Consider the following 15,900-nt stretch of genomic DNA (forward strand, 5'->3'; position numbering starts at 1 on the left):
CTGGAAAAAAAAACATCTGATGCTCGCAGCCTGCACTGTAGAAAGTGATTTGTTGATCTTTGCATTCGTAGCTGTAGGGATACCGTAGGTGTCTTTGGGAAAATACTATATAGTTGAAGCTCTTTCATCCAGCGTGCTGTCAAAAATACCTTTTAACTAGAAACACGTAACAGTGACGATTGATGTATATCAATGCCTTTAAGCTCTGCAGAATCCCGGCCCCCCGCCCCCCGAAGAAGCAAATGCTTAAATATTCTTTGTATGGTACTGAGTGGGCCTTCTTAAAAACAGCTTTTTAAATGTCCTTGGAAGTTAGAGTTCTATCATATATGGTGACTCTTAATCATAGTACCAGTTTATTCCCAAACACGCTATCCTTTCTTTGGCCATAGCATGTAACAGGGTTTATTTCCGTTCAGCAGATCAAGAGGTGGGGATATTGGCAGCATAACCGATTTGTCCAAGGACAACCAGCGTGTCATTGTGGAGAAAAAATGGGACTAGGCTGCATTCCACCGGCTCCTGGCCTGTGTAGCAATTTTGAGAACTTTCCAATCGTTTTAGGAAAACAAAGTACTTAGAAAATATAAAGAGTCTTTTTTTTTTTTAATAAAAGAAAATCACTTATTTTGGAAATCACGAAATTAATCATTCTGTTGTATTTAAGAAGCTCTTTGATGTGTTCTGGTAATTAGTATTTACTGCCAGACGAATGTCTCTTGGGCATTTTAATTAATGGGTGGCTTGGCCAAATGAGCTTCTGATGGTAAACCTTCATAAGGGTTTATTTTTATGTTTCTCAAGAATAGCTGTCTCTTCAAAGCCCTTTAATTAGACAAAGTTTAGCAGCTAAAACATATTATTAGAATAATTAGGCCTTGGGTTAAGAGGAATAGGGGGTCAAAGGAGCAGGTACTGCTAGAGAGTGGCGTCTGAAAATAAAACCTAGCGTTTCACATGTGATGGATGTCCCGTTCTGTAACAGCTTACATTAAGTGACTCTCCCTAGTTAGGGACTTTGTGTTGTTTCAGGTTCATGTGACAGATCTCACCTGAAGTGTAAATACACCAGAGTGCACACTCGTTTATCACTACCTCTGAACTCCTGGAGAAAGTGGTGGTCTAGACCTTAACCCTCTAAGCTAAAGGCTTCCTGTTTTCTTTCTTGTTTTCTACTACCTTGGTCATCGTGGCTATAATAAGTGATTGCTTTTTGAGGAAAATGCTTCAAAGAACTGGCGTAGGAGCCACTTGATAATACTAACAATTACAATAATTCCGTTGAAGGGTCTTTCTTAATAATTTAAGTGATGCTCTGAGACGCTGTTCTTAAAATTACTGTAGTATTTGATCTCCAATATTTTATGCTCTTTGTGGTCAGAATGCTCTTTGAATTATTTGAAAGTCTGCTGTGTGGATGGATTGGCATTTGGCTCCCCTTCTTCACGCTCCTTGTCCTAAGCCCGTTCCTTGTCCTAAGCCCTCCATCTTGGTAAGCACTACGAGGGCGTATGTTTTATCTCAGACTTCCTCTTTGTGATGAAGAAAAGATCTATCCGACTGGTCCTGTGGGTGATCAAGATGGCGCCAAAGACAGCTGGGTAGGAAGATTGAAACTACTACCATTGATGAGCAGACAATAATACACTTGTTTATATCGTCTGATTTTTTACTTTCCCAGTGTCTCGGGATGCTTACGATGGCAAATGTGTCCTTCTCCCACCTAGATTGGTTAGTTTAAGGATAGTGCCAATGAGACTATTGGAGGTTTTAAGTAGAGCAAGCTGTCTTGCCAGTGTTTCTAATCTCATCAGCTGTTATGATCTGGGTATGTTGTTAGGTGAAGAAATGGGTTGAGGATTCACTGGTTCAGAATAAACCTGCCACTATTAGAAAAAAAGTACTTACTTTTCTGGTACTGGTAATTAGTAATTCATGGTATTGGCTATGGGTCAACCAGCTCATTTTTAAATATAGAAGATAGTCTGATTTATAGTATTACAAAGTTTATCACATGTAAAATCTTTCGCTATACCTTAGTTAGCCACATAGCCAATGAAATAATTTCACTGAGGTGGTAAAAGCTTCCTTTATTTTCAGTTGATGTTGTCTGTAAAAACTAACAGCGGTTTAATAAATACTTGAAAAGCACAATAAATGCAGACGGAAAGATACCGACATATTCCAGTATGATGCATTCCAGAGTATAGTCACCAAATAAGTACATTTTTATGTTAAACTTTAAAACTTTGAGAAAGTGGAAGAGACATTAGCATCGATGGGCTCCTATATAAAGCTGTTTTCCCCCTTAGCAGTGACTAACTTCTGTCTACTCTTCCCCCAAATGATTGATTATCGTGATTCTGCTTTTTGAGTCACGCGTTAGCACAGGAAATATTGCTGATTCTTATCTTCATGTATATGTTTGCTGTGTGTATGTAATCTTTTGCAATGGAGATAAGAAAAAGGAGGTGTTGAATGTTATGATTTTCCAAAAATACCATTAAAAGCCTCAGAACTTTTTTTTTTCCTTCTTACAGTAGAGCATATGTATTCTTATGCATAGTTATGTATACTTAAAACGGTTTGGATACTGCTTGCCGATGGGTTTTTATAGATACAAACTAGAGCCACCAATGTTGCCATTTGTTTGTTTCACTTCTTCAACTGTTCATCTGGTAGGCCCCCTTGCATCCCTCCTGGAGTCTACCTTTTGAAATGATACCAGTGTGCAAAATGAGAACTGACTGTGCTCTTTTTCACCACAGACCACCTGGTGGCCCATGGCAGAATGGCAGAGAAGGAGGCCCGTCGGAAGTTCAAACAGATTGTGGCAGCTGTCTATTTTTGTCACTGTCGGAATATTGTTCATCGTGATCTAAAAGCTGAAAATTTGCTTCTGGATGCCAATCTGAATATTAAAATAGCAGGTGAGAAGTGTGTTGAGGATGTGAAATGGGAACAAAAGAACTTTTCCTTCAAGGTTCTTAAGCCAGGGATTGTCTATTTCCATCTCTTCAGAAAGAAGTAATGTGAAAATACAAGATTTGTGTGTTGGGGAGGGCTTGAAAATTGATAAGCTCTAAAAATACATTTATGTTATTTTTCATGCAGTATTAGATGGAACTAGGCCGGGGAGCAAGAAGGAAAAGAGTGATGTTTAAAGTTCTCTTATTTTGGGGGCACCTGGCTGACTCAGTCGGTTAAGCGTCCGACGTCAGCTGAGGTCATGGTCTCTTGGCTCGTGAGTCCGAGCCCCGCATCGGGCTCTGTGCTGACAGCTCGGAGCCTGGAGCCTGCTTTGGATTCTGTGTCTGCCAGTCTCTCTCTCTGCCCCTCCCCCGCTTGCACTCTGTCTCTCTCTCTTAAAAATAAATACACATTGGGGCACCCAGGTGGCTCAGTCAGTTAAGTGTCCGACTTTGGCTCAGGTCATGATCTCACGGTTCATGGGTTCGAGCCCCGCCTCGGGCTCTGTGCTGACAGCTCAGAGCCTGGAGCCTGCTTCAGATTCTGTGTCTCCCTGTCTCTCTGCTCCTCTCACACACACACACACACACACACACACACACTCTCTCTCTCTCTCTCTCTCTCCCTCCCTCCCTCCCTCCCTCCTTCAAAAATAAATAAACATTAAAAAAAAAGTACACTTAAAATTCTCTTATTTTGGTTGACAGTCGTTTTTGAATAATAAGGAATAAAGTGTAGCATAAAGCAGTGAGAACAAGTGTTAAGCTTATATACTCCATCAGCTTTACTTGAAGAGGTGGATTTATGGCACTGCTGGTATAGAGCATGCTTATTGTGCAGACTGCAGTTTTATGATAATTTAGGAAAAACAGATCTTGTATTGGTTTAAAGACAGTCGATCTCTTTGTGTGCTCACATTTCACTCATCTGTTCATCTGAAGGTGCCTAAAAAGTACTTTTCACCGCCTCGATCTGCTCCTACTTCAGTTTTAATGAACGATCAGCATTTGCCTAGCCAATACAAGCTCACCACCTATTGATAAAAGAAAGTGGCTGCAGTCTAGACAGAAACTACAAACATGAGTAGAAACCCGTTTTTTTTTCCTGACAGTTTTCAGTATTGCATTGGGTGTCCCTCATCTCACGGGTCAAAAGGGACGGGGGGGGTCTCATATACAAAACGGTACAGCTAGAATGTAATTGCCCTGGAAGCCAAAGTAAAAAGCAGTTCTAGAGACTTCCCTCCTTAAAAGGGTGGGAGTGGAGAGTTGAGACAGTGTTCTATTACAGGTTAAAGTACCTGCATTGTACCCTTTCAGGTTGGTGACTCTGCAGACAGTTATGTGTAGATGAGTCTGTCCTCTTTCCAGGCTCTGCTTTCACATCCTTGGAATGTCACCTACCTTTTTATTTACCTATGTTATGCTGACAGATGCACGGTTGTTTAGTACTTTCACATGGTTGTAAGCTCTTGGAGTCCTGCATTTGCCCAGTACGTAGTAGACAAGAAAGAGATGCTTTCTTTATCTTCTATAAAATCGCATTTTTCCTTTGTCCTTATGTCTGTTTTCTGTTCTCCAAAGCTCTCTAGACTCTAGCAGTTCCCACAGAAGTGGGTAGTATGGAAAGACCTGGCAACTTCAAACCCTCTTTTGTCATTTTTCACTGGAGCTTCAGTTAAATTAATGGCAATAACATCTACTAAGCGTCGCAATCCTTAGAAGTATAATAAAATGTTGTGTTAGTTTCCTACTGTTGCTGTAATAAATGACCACAAACATAGTGGCTTGAAACAATATACATTTATTATCTTACAGTTCTAGAAGTCAGAAATTGCAAACGAGTCTTTTTTTCTTTTTTAAAAATGTTTCTCCGTTTTTTTATTTTAATTTCAGTATAGTTTTTTTAATGTTTTTATTTATTTATTTATTTAATTTATTTAATTTATTTATTTATTTTTTTTGAGAGAAAGAGAGCACGCAAGCCAGAGGGGCAGAGGGGCGGGGGGAGACAGAGGATCCAAAGTGGGCTCTGTGCTGACAGCAGTGAGCCCGATGTGGGGCTCAAACTCACGAAACGTGAAATCATGACCTGAGCCAGAGTGAGACACTTAACCGACTGAGCCACACAGGCGCCCCTTAATTCCAGGCTAGTTCATATGCAGTGTATATTTAGTTTCAGGTATGCCCTGCAGTGATTCAACAACTCTGTACATTGCTCGGTGCTCATGAGAACACATGGCACGCTTCACGAATTTGCGTGTATCATCCTTGTGCAGAGGCTGTGCTAGTCTTCTCCGTATCGTTCCACTTTTAGTCTGTGTGCTGCTGAAATGAGCACCTGAAATGAGTCTTACGGGACTAAAATTATGGCGTTGGTAGGACCGATTTCATCTGGCGTCTCTGGGGAGTCCATCTCCTTGCTTTTTTTAGCTTCTAGAGGTCCCCGTGCTCTCTGGTTCTGGAAGTTTCCTCACAGCACTCGCGCTCCCATTGTCACATCTCCCACTCCTGCCCCGATCCCCTGCTTCCTCTGAATGGGACCCTTGTGGTTACAGTGAGCCCTCCTGGATAATCCAGGATGATCTCCCCATCACCCGTTCACATCAGCGGAGGCCCCTTTTTGCCGTAGGTAGCACACTCACAAATTCAACGGGGTAGGATGTGGCTGGCTTTTGAGGGGTTTTATTTAGCCTGCCACAGATGGGATGGTAGTGTTTTTTGGATTATTGATTTGGGTAGTGAGCTAAAGGAAGGCCCTCTTTTTCTTCTCCAGTTGTATTCTACCTTCGCTGAACAGAGGTTGAAGAATTTTTATGCTTCCTTGGTTCTTGATTTTGACTTTAGAACGATTTTGATTTAGTTAAGGGAGATTAGTATGGCTCTTTGTTTTTGTTTGAGAAACCGAGTGTAAAAGCAGGGGTCAGTGATAACTGAAATTAGAAACTCCACGGACAAATACTTGGGTGGGAAGATTTTTAAATGCTTTTCTTTGTTAATAGTTCAAACAAATCCGCGTAGTCACCATCAGAGTCTCTACCTGCTGGTGTGTAATTACAGACTCGTAGGAATGCTGGCAGCCAGCCGTGTGCTCTCTGTGTTAACACATACGGTGAGAGTTTTAAGTTTATTTAACCAGAGTCTGCATTTTTATTATTTGTTTTGCCAAGAATGCTGAGCTCCACTAGTTTTGTGCCCTGCTACACTATCTAACGTTGTCTTTGCTCGTCATGCCATCATTACATCGTCCCTTGCCTCCCCATCCACGGTTTTGCCTTCTCTGGTTTCACTTACCCACGGTCACCTGTGGTCCAGAAGCAGATGGTCTTCCTCACATGTCAGGCATGGTCAGAAGGTCGGTAGCAGCCCAGCACTATGTCACGATGCCTCGCTTCACTTCACGCCATTCACCTCACTTCATCTCGTCACATGGGCATTTTATCATCTCATATCATCATGAGAAGAGGAAGGGTGAATGCAATACTGGAGGATATTTTGAGAGAGACCAAATCACATAACTTTTAGTACAGTATATTGTTGTAATTGTCCTATTTTATCGTTAGTGATTGTTACTCTCTTACTGTGCCCGATTCATCAATTAAACTCTACTATAGGTATGTGTGTATAGGGAAGAACATAGCATATAGGGTTCAGTGCTCTCCACAGTTTCAGGCGTGCACTGGGGGTCTTGTATCCCCTGTGGATAAGGGGGACTATTGTCCTCAGTTTCTCAATCATTGCTTGAATTCCCTTTCTTATACAGCAATTAGTAGAAATTCCACTTCTCCTCTGCTAGGTCGTCTCTGCTGTTAGTGGGCCAGTGGGAGAGACGCTTCTAGTTGAAGCTTATGACAGCATGACGAATTTTGGAGAGGTAGATTGGGTGATTGTGACAGGTTAAGATCGGAGAAGTAATGAAATCGATTCTAAATGGGATTATTTTCTTTAATTAATTAAAAAAATCTTCAGAGCGCATGTGAGTGGGGGTGAGAGGCAGAGGGAAAGAGAGAATCTTTTTTTTTTTTTTTAAGTTTATTTTATTTTGAGAGAGGGAGAGACAGAGAGAAACCCAAGTGGGGGAGGGGCAGAAGAGAGGGAGAGAATCCCAAGCAGGCTCCATGCTCAGTGCAAGATCATGACCTGAGCCAACATCAGGAGTTGGCCGCTCAACTGACTGAGCCACCCAGCTGCTCCTCCTTCTGGGGTCTAGAATTAAAAAATTCTTCTTAATGACAGTAGCAAACCTGTCTTGTATAGAATTATTTAAAAGATGTTTCGGGGGGCTCCTGGGTGGCTCAGTCGGCTAAGCGTCTGACTTCGGCTCAGGTCACGATCTCGCGGTCCGTGAGTTCGAGCCCCGCGTCGGGCTCTGTGCTGACAGCCTGGAGCCCGTTTCAGATTCTGTGTCTCCCTCTCTCTGACCCTCCCCCGCTCATGCTCTGTCTCTCTGTCTCAAAAATAAACATTAAAAAAAAATTAAAAAAAAAAAAAAAAAAAGATGTTTCGGTAATTAGTAATCCAGAATAAACATTGGTGGTTTTCAGAACAAAGAATTGTATTTCTGAAAGGCAAAGTTACCAAGTGTACAACTAAAAATGTGTAGTGGTCCTCTGAACACATACCTATTGTTAAAGGTTCTTTGTTCAGGTGTCATGGGCAGCAAATGCTTAGACCTCTGGAAAGTTAAATAAACCCAAATTACATTTATATATGTGTGTTTCATGTATATGTGTACATATGCACTATGTTATATGTGTATGTATGTATACAGCACTTTACAAAGCATTTTCACATGTATTATTTAATTTTGTCATATTTGGCACGCAAATACAGCTTATTTAGAAAACATTAGAGTCTCCAAAAGATACACCTTTAACTTTCCAAAATTTTGAATTTCTTGTAAAGAGCACTCATGCAAATCTCTTTCATGTGGAGAGTCTAGCACTGGGAAAGAATGGGATTCTTGGCCTCTGACCTTCCACTTTTCGTGTCTCGGACACGTGAGGATCCACAGGGGAGCCAATTAAATGGGGCGGGGGGAGCACAACACACCTCTCTCAGCCTATGGCCTGGATTGCTGAGTGACAGTGTGTTCACCAGCTACCAAATTATAGTCTGATACAATAGAAGAGATGTCACAAGGCACGCCATGATTCATTATCCCATTAATTGTACAGTCTAATTACCACAGAAGTTCAGAGGATGAAGAAACCACTTTAGTTTGTAAAGTTCCATTAGGCTCTCACTGCCACAGGGACTGTAACCACATCCTGTGTGTTGCCCTCCCCCGCCACCAGCCCCCCGTGGACTAGCCCGTATGCCTGTCCTATAGTAGGTACTCAAAACTTTGTTGACCTGAACTTTAGACTGGTGACAAGGACATAAATGTCCTATTGAGGACATAACATTTGAGGTGAGTGTAAAGGATGAATAGAACTCTTTAAGTGTTGGCGTAGAGGAGAGAATTCTAGTAGGATTAGTCAGTCAGCAAATGTTAATTAAGCACCTGCTATGTGCAGGCCCTGATCTACGCACTGGGGATACAGCTGCAGGTAGAGTAGTCCCTTGGAACTAACATTCTGCTGGGGGGGGTAGGCAGTGAACACATAAACAAATAAGCCCTCATAAGGACTATGAAAATGATGAAATCAACAGTGTGCTAGAATGACTTTGTGGGAGAGAGAGTGCTTTTAACCAGGATAGTCAGAGCTTTCCAAGCAGAAGGAAGAGCAGTACAAAGGCCCCAGAGAGGTGAATTTAAGTTTGACACGGTAGGAGAAAAGCTGATGTGGCTGGAGATGATCTCTAAGCGGGGTGTGGAAGGAGGCGGGATAAGAGAGCTGGCAGGGGCCGGTCCATGTGGAGCTTTACACTCGTGCTGAGGATTGGGGCTCATGCTTGGTTACAGTGGGAAGCGGAGCCCGAGAAGTATGGGCAGCGGTAGAATGGACGGGGCGTATTTGCAAGAAAGGTAAAGCAGCTTGGCTGGAGGGAAGGTTTAAGCAGGGGAGTCCCGCCTGAGAAGGCGGGAGAGAGGCCAGACTGTCAAATGGAAACAAAAGGCGGGAGCGGGGTGAAAGGACAGGGAGAGCAAATGGGAAGATCCGCTCAGAGGCTATGAAATGGTGAAATCCTGTACCGAGGTGGTGATGGTGGACGTGAAAAGGAAGATGGCACAACAAATACAAGAGTGAGCAAACGAAGACTTTCTGTGGATCGTTGACGACTCACGTATCTGGGCCAGGAAGAGGGAAGTTCCAGTCAAAGACGTGTGTGGAAATGGAGAAATCAGATTTTCTTATTGACGGAGTATATTAGGCTATCAAGGGAAAATGGTGTTGTCTTATATTTAATGCTATTTGAAAGCAATTTTAATAGTTGTCCCCGAAGATAAAGTAGAGAAATTTCTATATTTATAAGAGATTGCCTAAGAAAAGACCTAAATGTGGCTGGCTTACTCCCTGAAGCAGAATTATTTGAAATACTCAGACGTTTTGAGAATGTTTTGAAAATGGTGGAAACTTTTTTTTTTTTTTTTTTTAACCTAAGGAAGTTGGAAACTTTTCTCTTGAAATGTCGACTCCTAGAATGGTCTCCATGAGATAGTTTCCACTCGGGTGTTATTGTTTTAGTTGGCAGTCAGTAGACAGCAGAGATGCGGAGCACAACTACAGCAAAGCCAGTGTTCTGGAAAGAATTTCCAGAGTGCACGGATTTAAGGTACTGTGGAAATTTTTGACCTTAATGCGGTTGAGATCTAGACTGTTTTATCTTTTAAAAGTGAGAAACTGTAACACTCCATGAATCCACTGACTCTTCCCCTTCAGTATGAATTTGCTGAGATACAGTCACATAGGGAACACAGGTTGTGAGCCTCGGGTTTCTGAGAACCCTTCCCCAGTGTGGTGGTCGGTGTCTCACAGCCCATGGAAAGTCGTTCCGGATATTCACCACGGCCGTCGCAGAGTTTGTATCATGGTCGTAACACCTTTATTTAGGGAATCTCTCAGTGCACCTCCCTGGCTACCGAGTAATAACTGGAGACCTCGAGAGGCCCTGTGACTTTCCTGAATTCCCGTCACACTAGAACCTGGGCGTCGCAATGCCTCAGAGCCTGCCCTCCCTCTGAAATGATGTGTGACCCTCAACTAGACGGTGCTAACGACTTTCATGTATGTTGACCCTTGGGAATACAGTTTGAAAAATGATCTCTTCTGGTTCCTGTTCCTGAGACTGGAGCTTACAAAAACGAAAAATTGACACACTCTCATTCGGAAGACATTTTAGGGACACACGCGGTTGATTTATTTTGCATGAAAAAATTCTGAAGTGAAAATTCAAATGAACAGATTTTTGTCAGTCATGGTTCCAGGTTACAAGTGAGGTCTTACTGATCTTGAAAAGTGACTGCGTCCTGCTAAGATCAAGAAGGTTTTCTGTTTACAGGGCCTAGCTCGCAAACAGCTATGCTACCAGTACAGAAGCGTTGCTTCTCAGATTCTCCCACTGTGGTTTCCCTAACGTGGAGGGGAATGAACTCACACAGGGTGGGGGTCAAGTGTGGGATTGATGACCTACCTACCTGGAATGGTTCACTTTTTAAATCACATGCTTTATTTTAAATTCATGCACGTTTTGTTTTCACCTCAATGTCCTACAACATTTGTTTTAATATTAAAATTATTCAACTTTATTTAACACAGAAAAAATTAGTATTCCAGGAAGATGGGTTTTATTTAGCCTATGGTTTCATGTAATTCTTGGCACACTGCAGCGTTATCCCTGGGGGTATATAAACATACACGAGTTCAAGAAACCTGAGAATAAAGATTTTCTTCCCCCAACTACAAATTCCTCTTACACAGACTTTTGCACTTGCAAATCATTTGGGGGATAATTAGAAGTCCGTAAATCAAGTAATGATTTGGGCCTCCTCACCCTCCTTCAATGGAATAGTTTGAGAGCCTCTGAGGGTAAACCAGGCGGGTCTACCTGCTAGAGGGGAGCGAATGAGCACACTTATCACTCAGTCGGTCCCTTTACTGCTTGGGTGAAGCCGTTGGCTACCATGGTAGTTTTGACGAGGATGCAGTTTTTTATCATATTTTATTAAATGTACCTCCGTAATGGACCATTGGACAATACAAAGCATAAGGGACACGGATGTCAAAATTCAGTTAATGGAAATAAGAGTAGTAATTCAGCAGTGCTTCGAGACCAACTTCACCAAATGCAGGAATTGTCTTCATTTGATCACTGTTCTCTATAGCGCATCACGGTCTTTGTAGGACTTCAAAAACCACAATTTGATACACACATGCAAATACACATACGCATGCACAACACGATATCCAATTTGCTTTATTGGGAAGAGAGACTATCCCAATATAGAGATTATCCCAATATACAGAGACTATCATAATGTATTATTTGCACAGAGGTACTAAACTTGCTTACCCATTTTACCAGTTGCAACCAAAACGTGAAAGTGACTCAGACAGGTTTGGTCTGTAGGTTCAAAATGTAAGCATTTCAAATACCAGGGCATGAAAAGTTCTTGGCTGTTTCAGACATTGTAATCTCAATATGTATGTGGCTTCCCAACTAAGTATGAGATAACAATTTTAAATTAATATAGTGAGTCACTTTTAAAATGGGAAACATTTCTCTTGTTATAATGACTTTTAAAAAAAATAGAGGTATGCTTGACATATAACATTATATTAGTTTCAGGTATACAACATAATGATTCAGTATTTGTATATATAGTGAAATGATCCCCACAATAAGTCTAGCTAATGTCCATCTTTACATAGTTACAAAATCATTTTTTTCTTGCGATGAGGACTTTTAAGATCTACTTTGTCGCAACTTTCAAATATACAGTACAGTATTACTATAGTCACCATGCTGTCTGTATATTATATCCTCATGATTTATTTTATAACTGCAGGTTTGTACATTTTGACCCCTGTCACCCATTTCACGCAACCCCACCCCCCTCCCCCCTGCTTCTGGTGACCACCAGTCTCTTCTCTATATCTATGAGCTTGTTGTTGGTTTTTTTAAGATTCCACATGTAAGTGAAATCATAAGATATTTGTCTTTCTCTGTCTGAGACTTACTTCAATTAGCACAATACTTTCCAGGTCCATCCATGTTGTTTTGAATGGCAAGATTTCATTCTTTGTTATGGCTGAGTAATATTCCGTTGTGTGTGTGTGCATGCCCTGCATACATATCCATACATACATATCCATACACACACACACACACACACACACACACACACACACACACACACACACACATTCTTTATTCATCCATTGACAAGACAGTTAGGTTATTTCCTTGGCTATTGAAAATAATGCTGCAGTGAACACAAGGGTGTGTATATCTGTTTGAATTAATGTTTGCATTTTTTTTCAGGTAAATACCCCGAAGTGGACTAGCTGTGGACCATATAGTATTTCTGTTTTTAATTTTTTGAGGAACCTCCGTACTGTTTTCCATGGTGGCTGCACCAATTTACATTCCCCCCAGCAGTGTACTGGGGGTTCCCTTTTCTCCACATCCTCGCCAACACCTGTTATTTCTTGTCTTTTTGCTACTAGCCGTTCTAACAAGTGTGAAGTGATATCTCATTGTGGTTTTGATTTGCAGTTTCCTGACGATTGGTGATGTTGAGCATCTGTTGGCTGTCTGTATGTCTTCTTGGAAAAATGTCTATTGAGATCTTCTCATTTTTTTACTCTATTGTTTTTTTTTGTTGGATTTACTCAAGTTCTATGAGTTCTTTATCTATTTTAGATAAATATCGTATATATTATCAGATATATGACTTGAAATATTTTCTCCCATTTAGTCGGTTACCATTTCCTTTTGTTGATTTTTTTTATAAATATAAATATTACTTAGAATGAACTTTTAAATCAAATTTTAATAATATACTAATATAAAATAAAATATCTTGCTTAAACTTATTTCTTTGTCATAAATCATGCAAAAATGAGAAAATTATTTTTTAAATGTCTTTCCTGGGATGTTTTTAAGATAACATATTCCTTTGAAGGGAGTTTGTGAGTCAAAAAGTTGGAAAATACCGGATACCTATATAGTGAAATAGGTTACAGTTTTCTTTACATTGTAGTTCACATGTAACTTATTGGGGTTTGGGGATCAAATTGAGAGATTCTGTGAACTCTCGATAGACTCTTCTTCAGGAAGGCCTCTCTTCTCTGTCTATTATTTACCACTTGCCCCTGAATTTTCCCCTAAAACTCGTTCTCTGCTTACAATTATATGGTTAGATGTGTAATTGTGTCATGTGTGCCTCCCCGCAGGACCGACTGCTCCATGAGGGCAATGGCCACGTATTTTGTTCACCTTGTGCCAAGAACTCATTAGTGGTTCTTCAGAGACTTGGGGAGTACCCTACTCCTGTTACATATTTGTACATTACCCTTTAGGCAGGTTGTTTATATTTCCATTTGGTACCTTTAGTGTCTGTTGAGTATTTAAGGGGACTTTGATTCGTCATGGTCCATAAAAGGCACACCAAAATTTTGTATAGAATGCTCACCTGTCAGTGTTGGAAACTTACCTGATTGAATGATTGGACTTTCATTGTTCTGATAGAATTTAGAATTAGGACTATGTATGTATAGTATGTATTTAATGTATTCAGGAATTCCAGTGAATATTGTTTGCAGGTCTTAGAGACTAAGTATCTTATTACAGCCTTTCCCTTTATATATCTACTCAATACTGAGTTTGATGAAAAGATCCTGTGTTGGGGAGAGGTTTTGTTTGTTTGTTTGTTTTTTGTTTTTATGAGACGGGTTAGGGTAGTGTTATCTATAACAGAGTGGGGAGGATTGGTTTATTATCTCACTTAAAAATAGCCGAGTTCAGTGATTCTAACTGCTAAGGTATTTTAAAGCTTTGGGGGGAAATTCATAAGTCATTCATTGAAAATGCCAGTGTAATGCTGGTCCAGCCTTTTTGTTTTTAAACTTTCATCTTCCACAGAGATAGTGTTGTGCTATATAAATATATAGTGCTAAGAGTAGGGGAGGGTCAGAAGGTCGGTCAGATCAAGTGGCAGATACATACGGAGCAGTCCCATATATGACATAATAGCGGCACCGACAACAAAAGGGGACCGTACTGCTTCTGTAATACGTTTTCAATCCCATGAATATTGTCCTCTCCCATCCTCTGATTCTGACCTTCCCTGGTCTCTTAAACTAAACGAAATATCCCCCTCCCACCACCAAAAAAAGCTGATTCCTTGATTTTTTTCCCCCCTTAAAGGAATTTCTCTTGTGTATAAAATGCTCAGGCTGTGAGTCAGTAGTTTTTGGCATCATTTCTCTGTTAGCTCCTAGTCAGGAAGTTCAGCCAGGGGTTGGAGTGATTGCTAAACACTGAGGACTTCCCAAGACCCATTTTTAAGAGTGAACTAATAATGTGACTCCTGGGAACTTCGAAACTCATCCTTCCTCACTACTGTAATTCTGAGATTCACACAGTTGGCTTTTGTTTTGCGCAATTCCAAATAACGCTTTTGGGTCACATGATTTCTAGGCTAGTAGTATTGTATAGGAGAAGCAAGATCAGTTCCTTATCTGTGCTGTGTTCCATTTTCACAGTCCATATAACAGTCTAAATGTTGTTGATACAGTGTTCTTACTGTGGTGTTGATCTTCGGTCCTTTGAGTCATTTCTAGCGAGAATAAATACCTGACAGCTGTCTCCTCCACCCCTCCCCTCCCCTCAGTCCACTGGGAAATTAATCAAGGGCCAAAATAATTTCTCTTCTTGGTCTTTGTAATTCCACGTGGGGGATTAGGATTACGAGTCCTCAGCTTTCGTATGTTACAACATGAAGAATTTTGTGTTTTCTGGTGAGGGTGTTTATTGAGGATCAATAAGTATTTTCCCATTTTACTTTGTCCCTCTCCCCCCTACTTCTGAGCAGTTTACTTACGACGGCAAGGAAGTGAAGCACAAGTTACGCTTGGAGGGGTTGCCTGTCAATTTTAGCTTCGCTGTGTTACCTTAGCAGACTGGCTGCAGGCTAATCTGTTTACATCTGTTTTGAATTGCTCCTTGGTCAGCCAAAAAAGAAGTGGAGGGTATTGCTCTGAAGTGGTGGACCAAATAAGAAAATTTCCTGTTGCAGTTGTCCTGATTTTTAAATTAGTGCCACTCATTCTTTCCTGTCTCCCCCTTACCACACAGATGTACCCCGTTGATGATCTGCTTACTTTTAGGGATACACTATCACCACCCTGTATAGCCTCAGGCCCCTGATCTCGCCTAGAACAAAGAATTTCAAGTCTCAAAACTGATAGTAAAGCTCTGGTATTTAAACCATCTCTACAAGACAGACATATGGTTCAGATTAAAGTCTGCTGCTCTGTATTAAGAGAAAGGGATATGAGATACCATTTCAGCCTGCAGACAAATGCTGACCAACCAGGGTGTTGGGGGTTGGAAAGAGACTTAACAGATTACGATAGGAGCCACTTGTGAGTGGAGAAATAAATGACCGTGGGCCACATGAAGAGAGCAACTCCACCCATATGGCTTCTGTTGTGTGGGTGTGAGTATCCATCTTAACCAGTTTCTGCTGCTGTTTTCTTCGGTAACTCTTGAGACTAGGCATCATTTTAATGTTGAATCTGTAGATCATGGGGCTTTCCCGTTGCCAATAAACGATCGGGGACGTAAAGTATCGTTACGGGCATTTTTGTACCAGAGAATTTTCTGAAACTGTTACAAACTGGTCACCGCCGTATGTGTGGTTACCATGTGATCATTCATACAAAGTCGTAACATCATTGACTGTATTCCTTACGGTGTACTTTTCATCTCTGTGACTGACTTATTTTATATTTGGACATTGGTGCCTCTTAATCCTCTT

At 41.0% G+C, this 15,900-nt stretch overlaps 1 protein-coding gene and 1 non-coding gene across 10 annotated transcripts in view; one reads left to right on the top strand and one right to left on the bottom strand.

Moving 5' to 3' along the window:
* Positions 1–15,900, top strand: part of SIK3 (SIK family kinase 3) — a 241,093-nt gene that overhangs the window by 160,094 nt on the left and 65,099 nt on the right. For all 9 annotated transcript variants that reach the window (XM_053900455.1, XM_053900446.1, XM_053900447.1 and 6 more), the window contains exon 4: positions 2,769–2,930. In XM_053900455.1, coding sequence (XP_053756430.1) covers positions 2,769–2,930 — 162 coding nt within the window. The remainder of the gene's footprint in view (positions 1–2,768; positions 2,931–15,900) is intronic.
* Positions 5,202–5,310, bottom strand: LOC128776278 (U6 spliceosomal RNA). Its single transcript, XR_008421365.1, has one exon. It is a non-coding gene; the product is annotated as a U6 spliceosomal RNA (small nuclear RNA).

The sequence above is a fragment of the Panthera pardus genome, unplaced genomic scaffold (assembly GCF_024362965.1).
Source record: "Panthera pardus isolate Hobbes unplaced genomic scaffold, ASM2436296v1 HiC_scaffold_12, whole genome shotgun sequence".
NCBI classification, from domain to species: domain Eukaryota; kingdom Metazoa; phylum Chordata; class Mammalia; order Carnivora; family Felidae; genus Panthera; species Panthera pardus.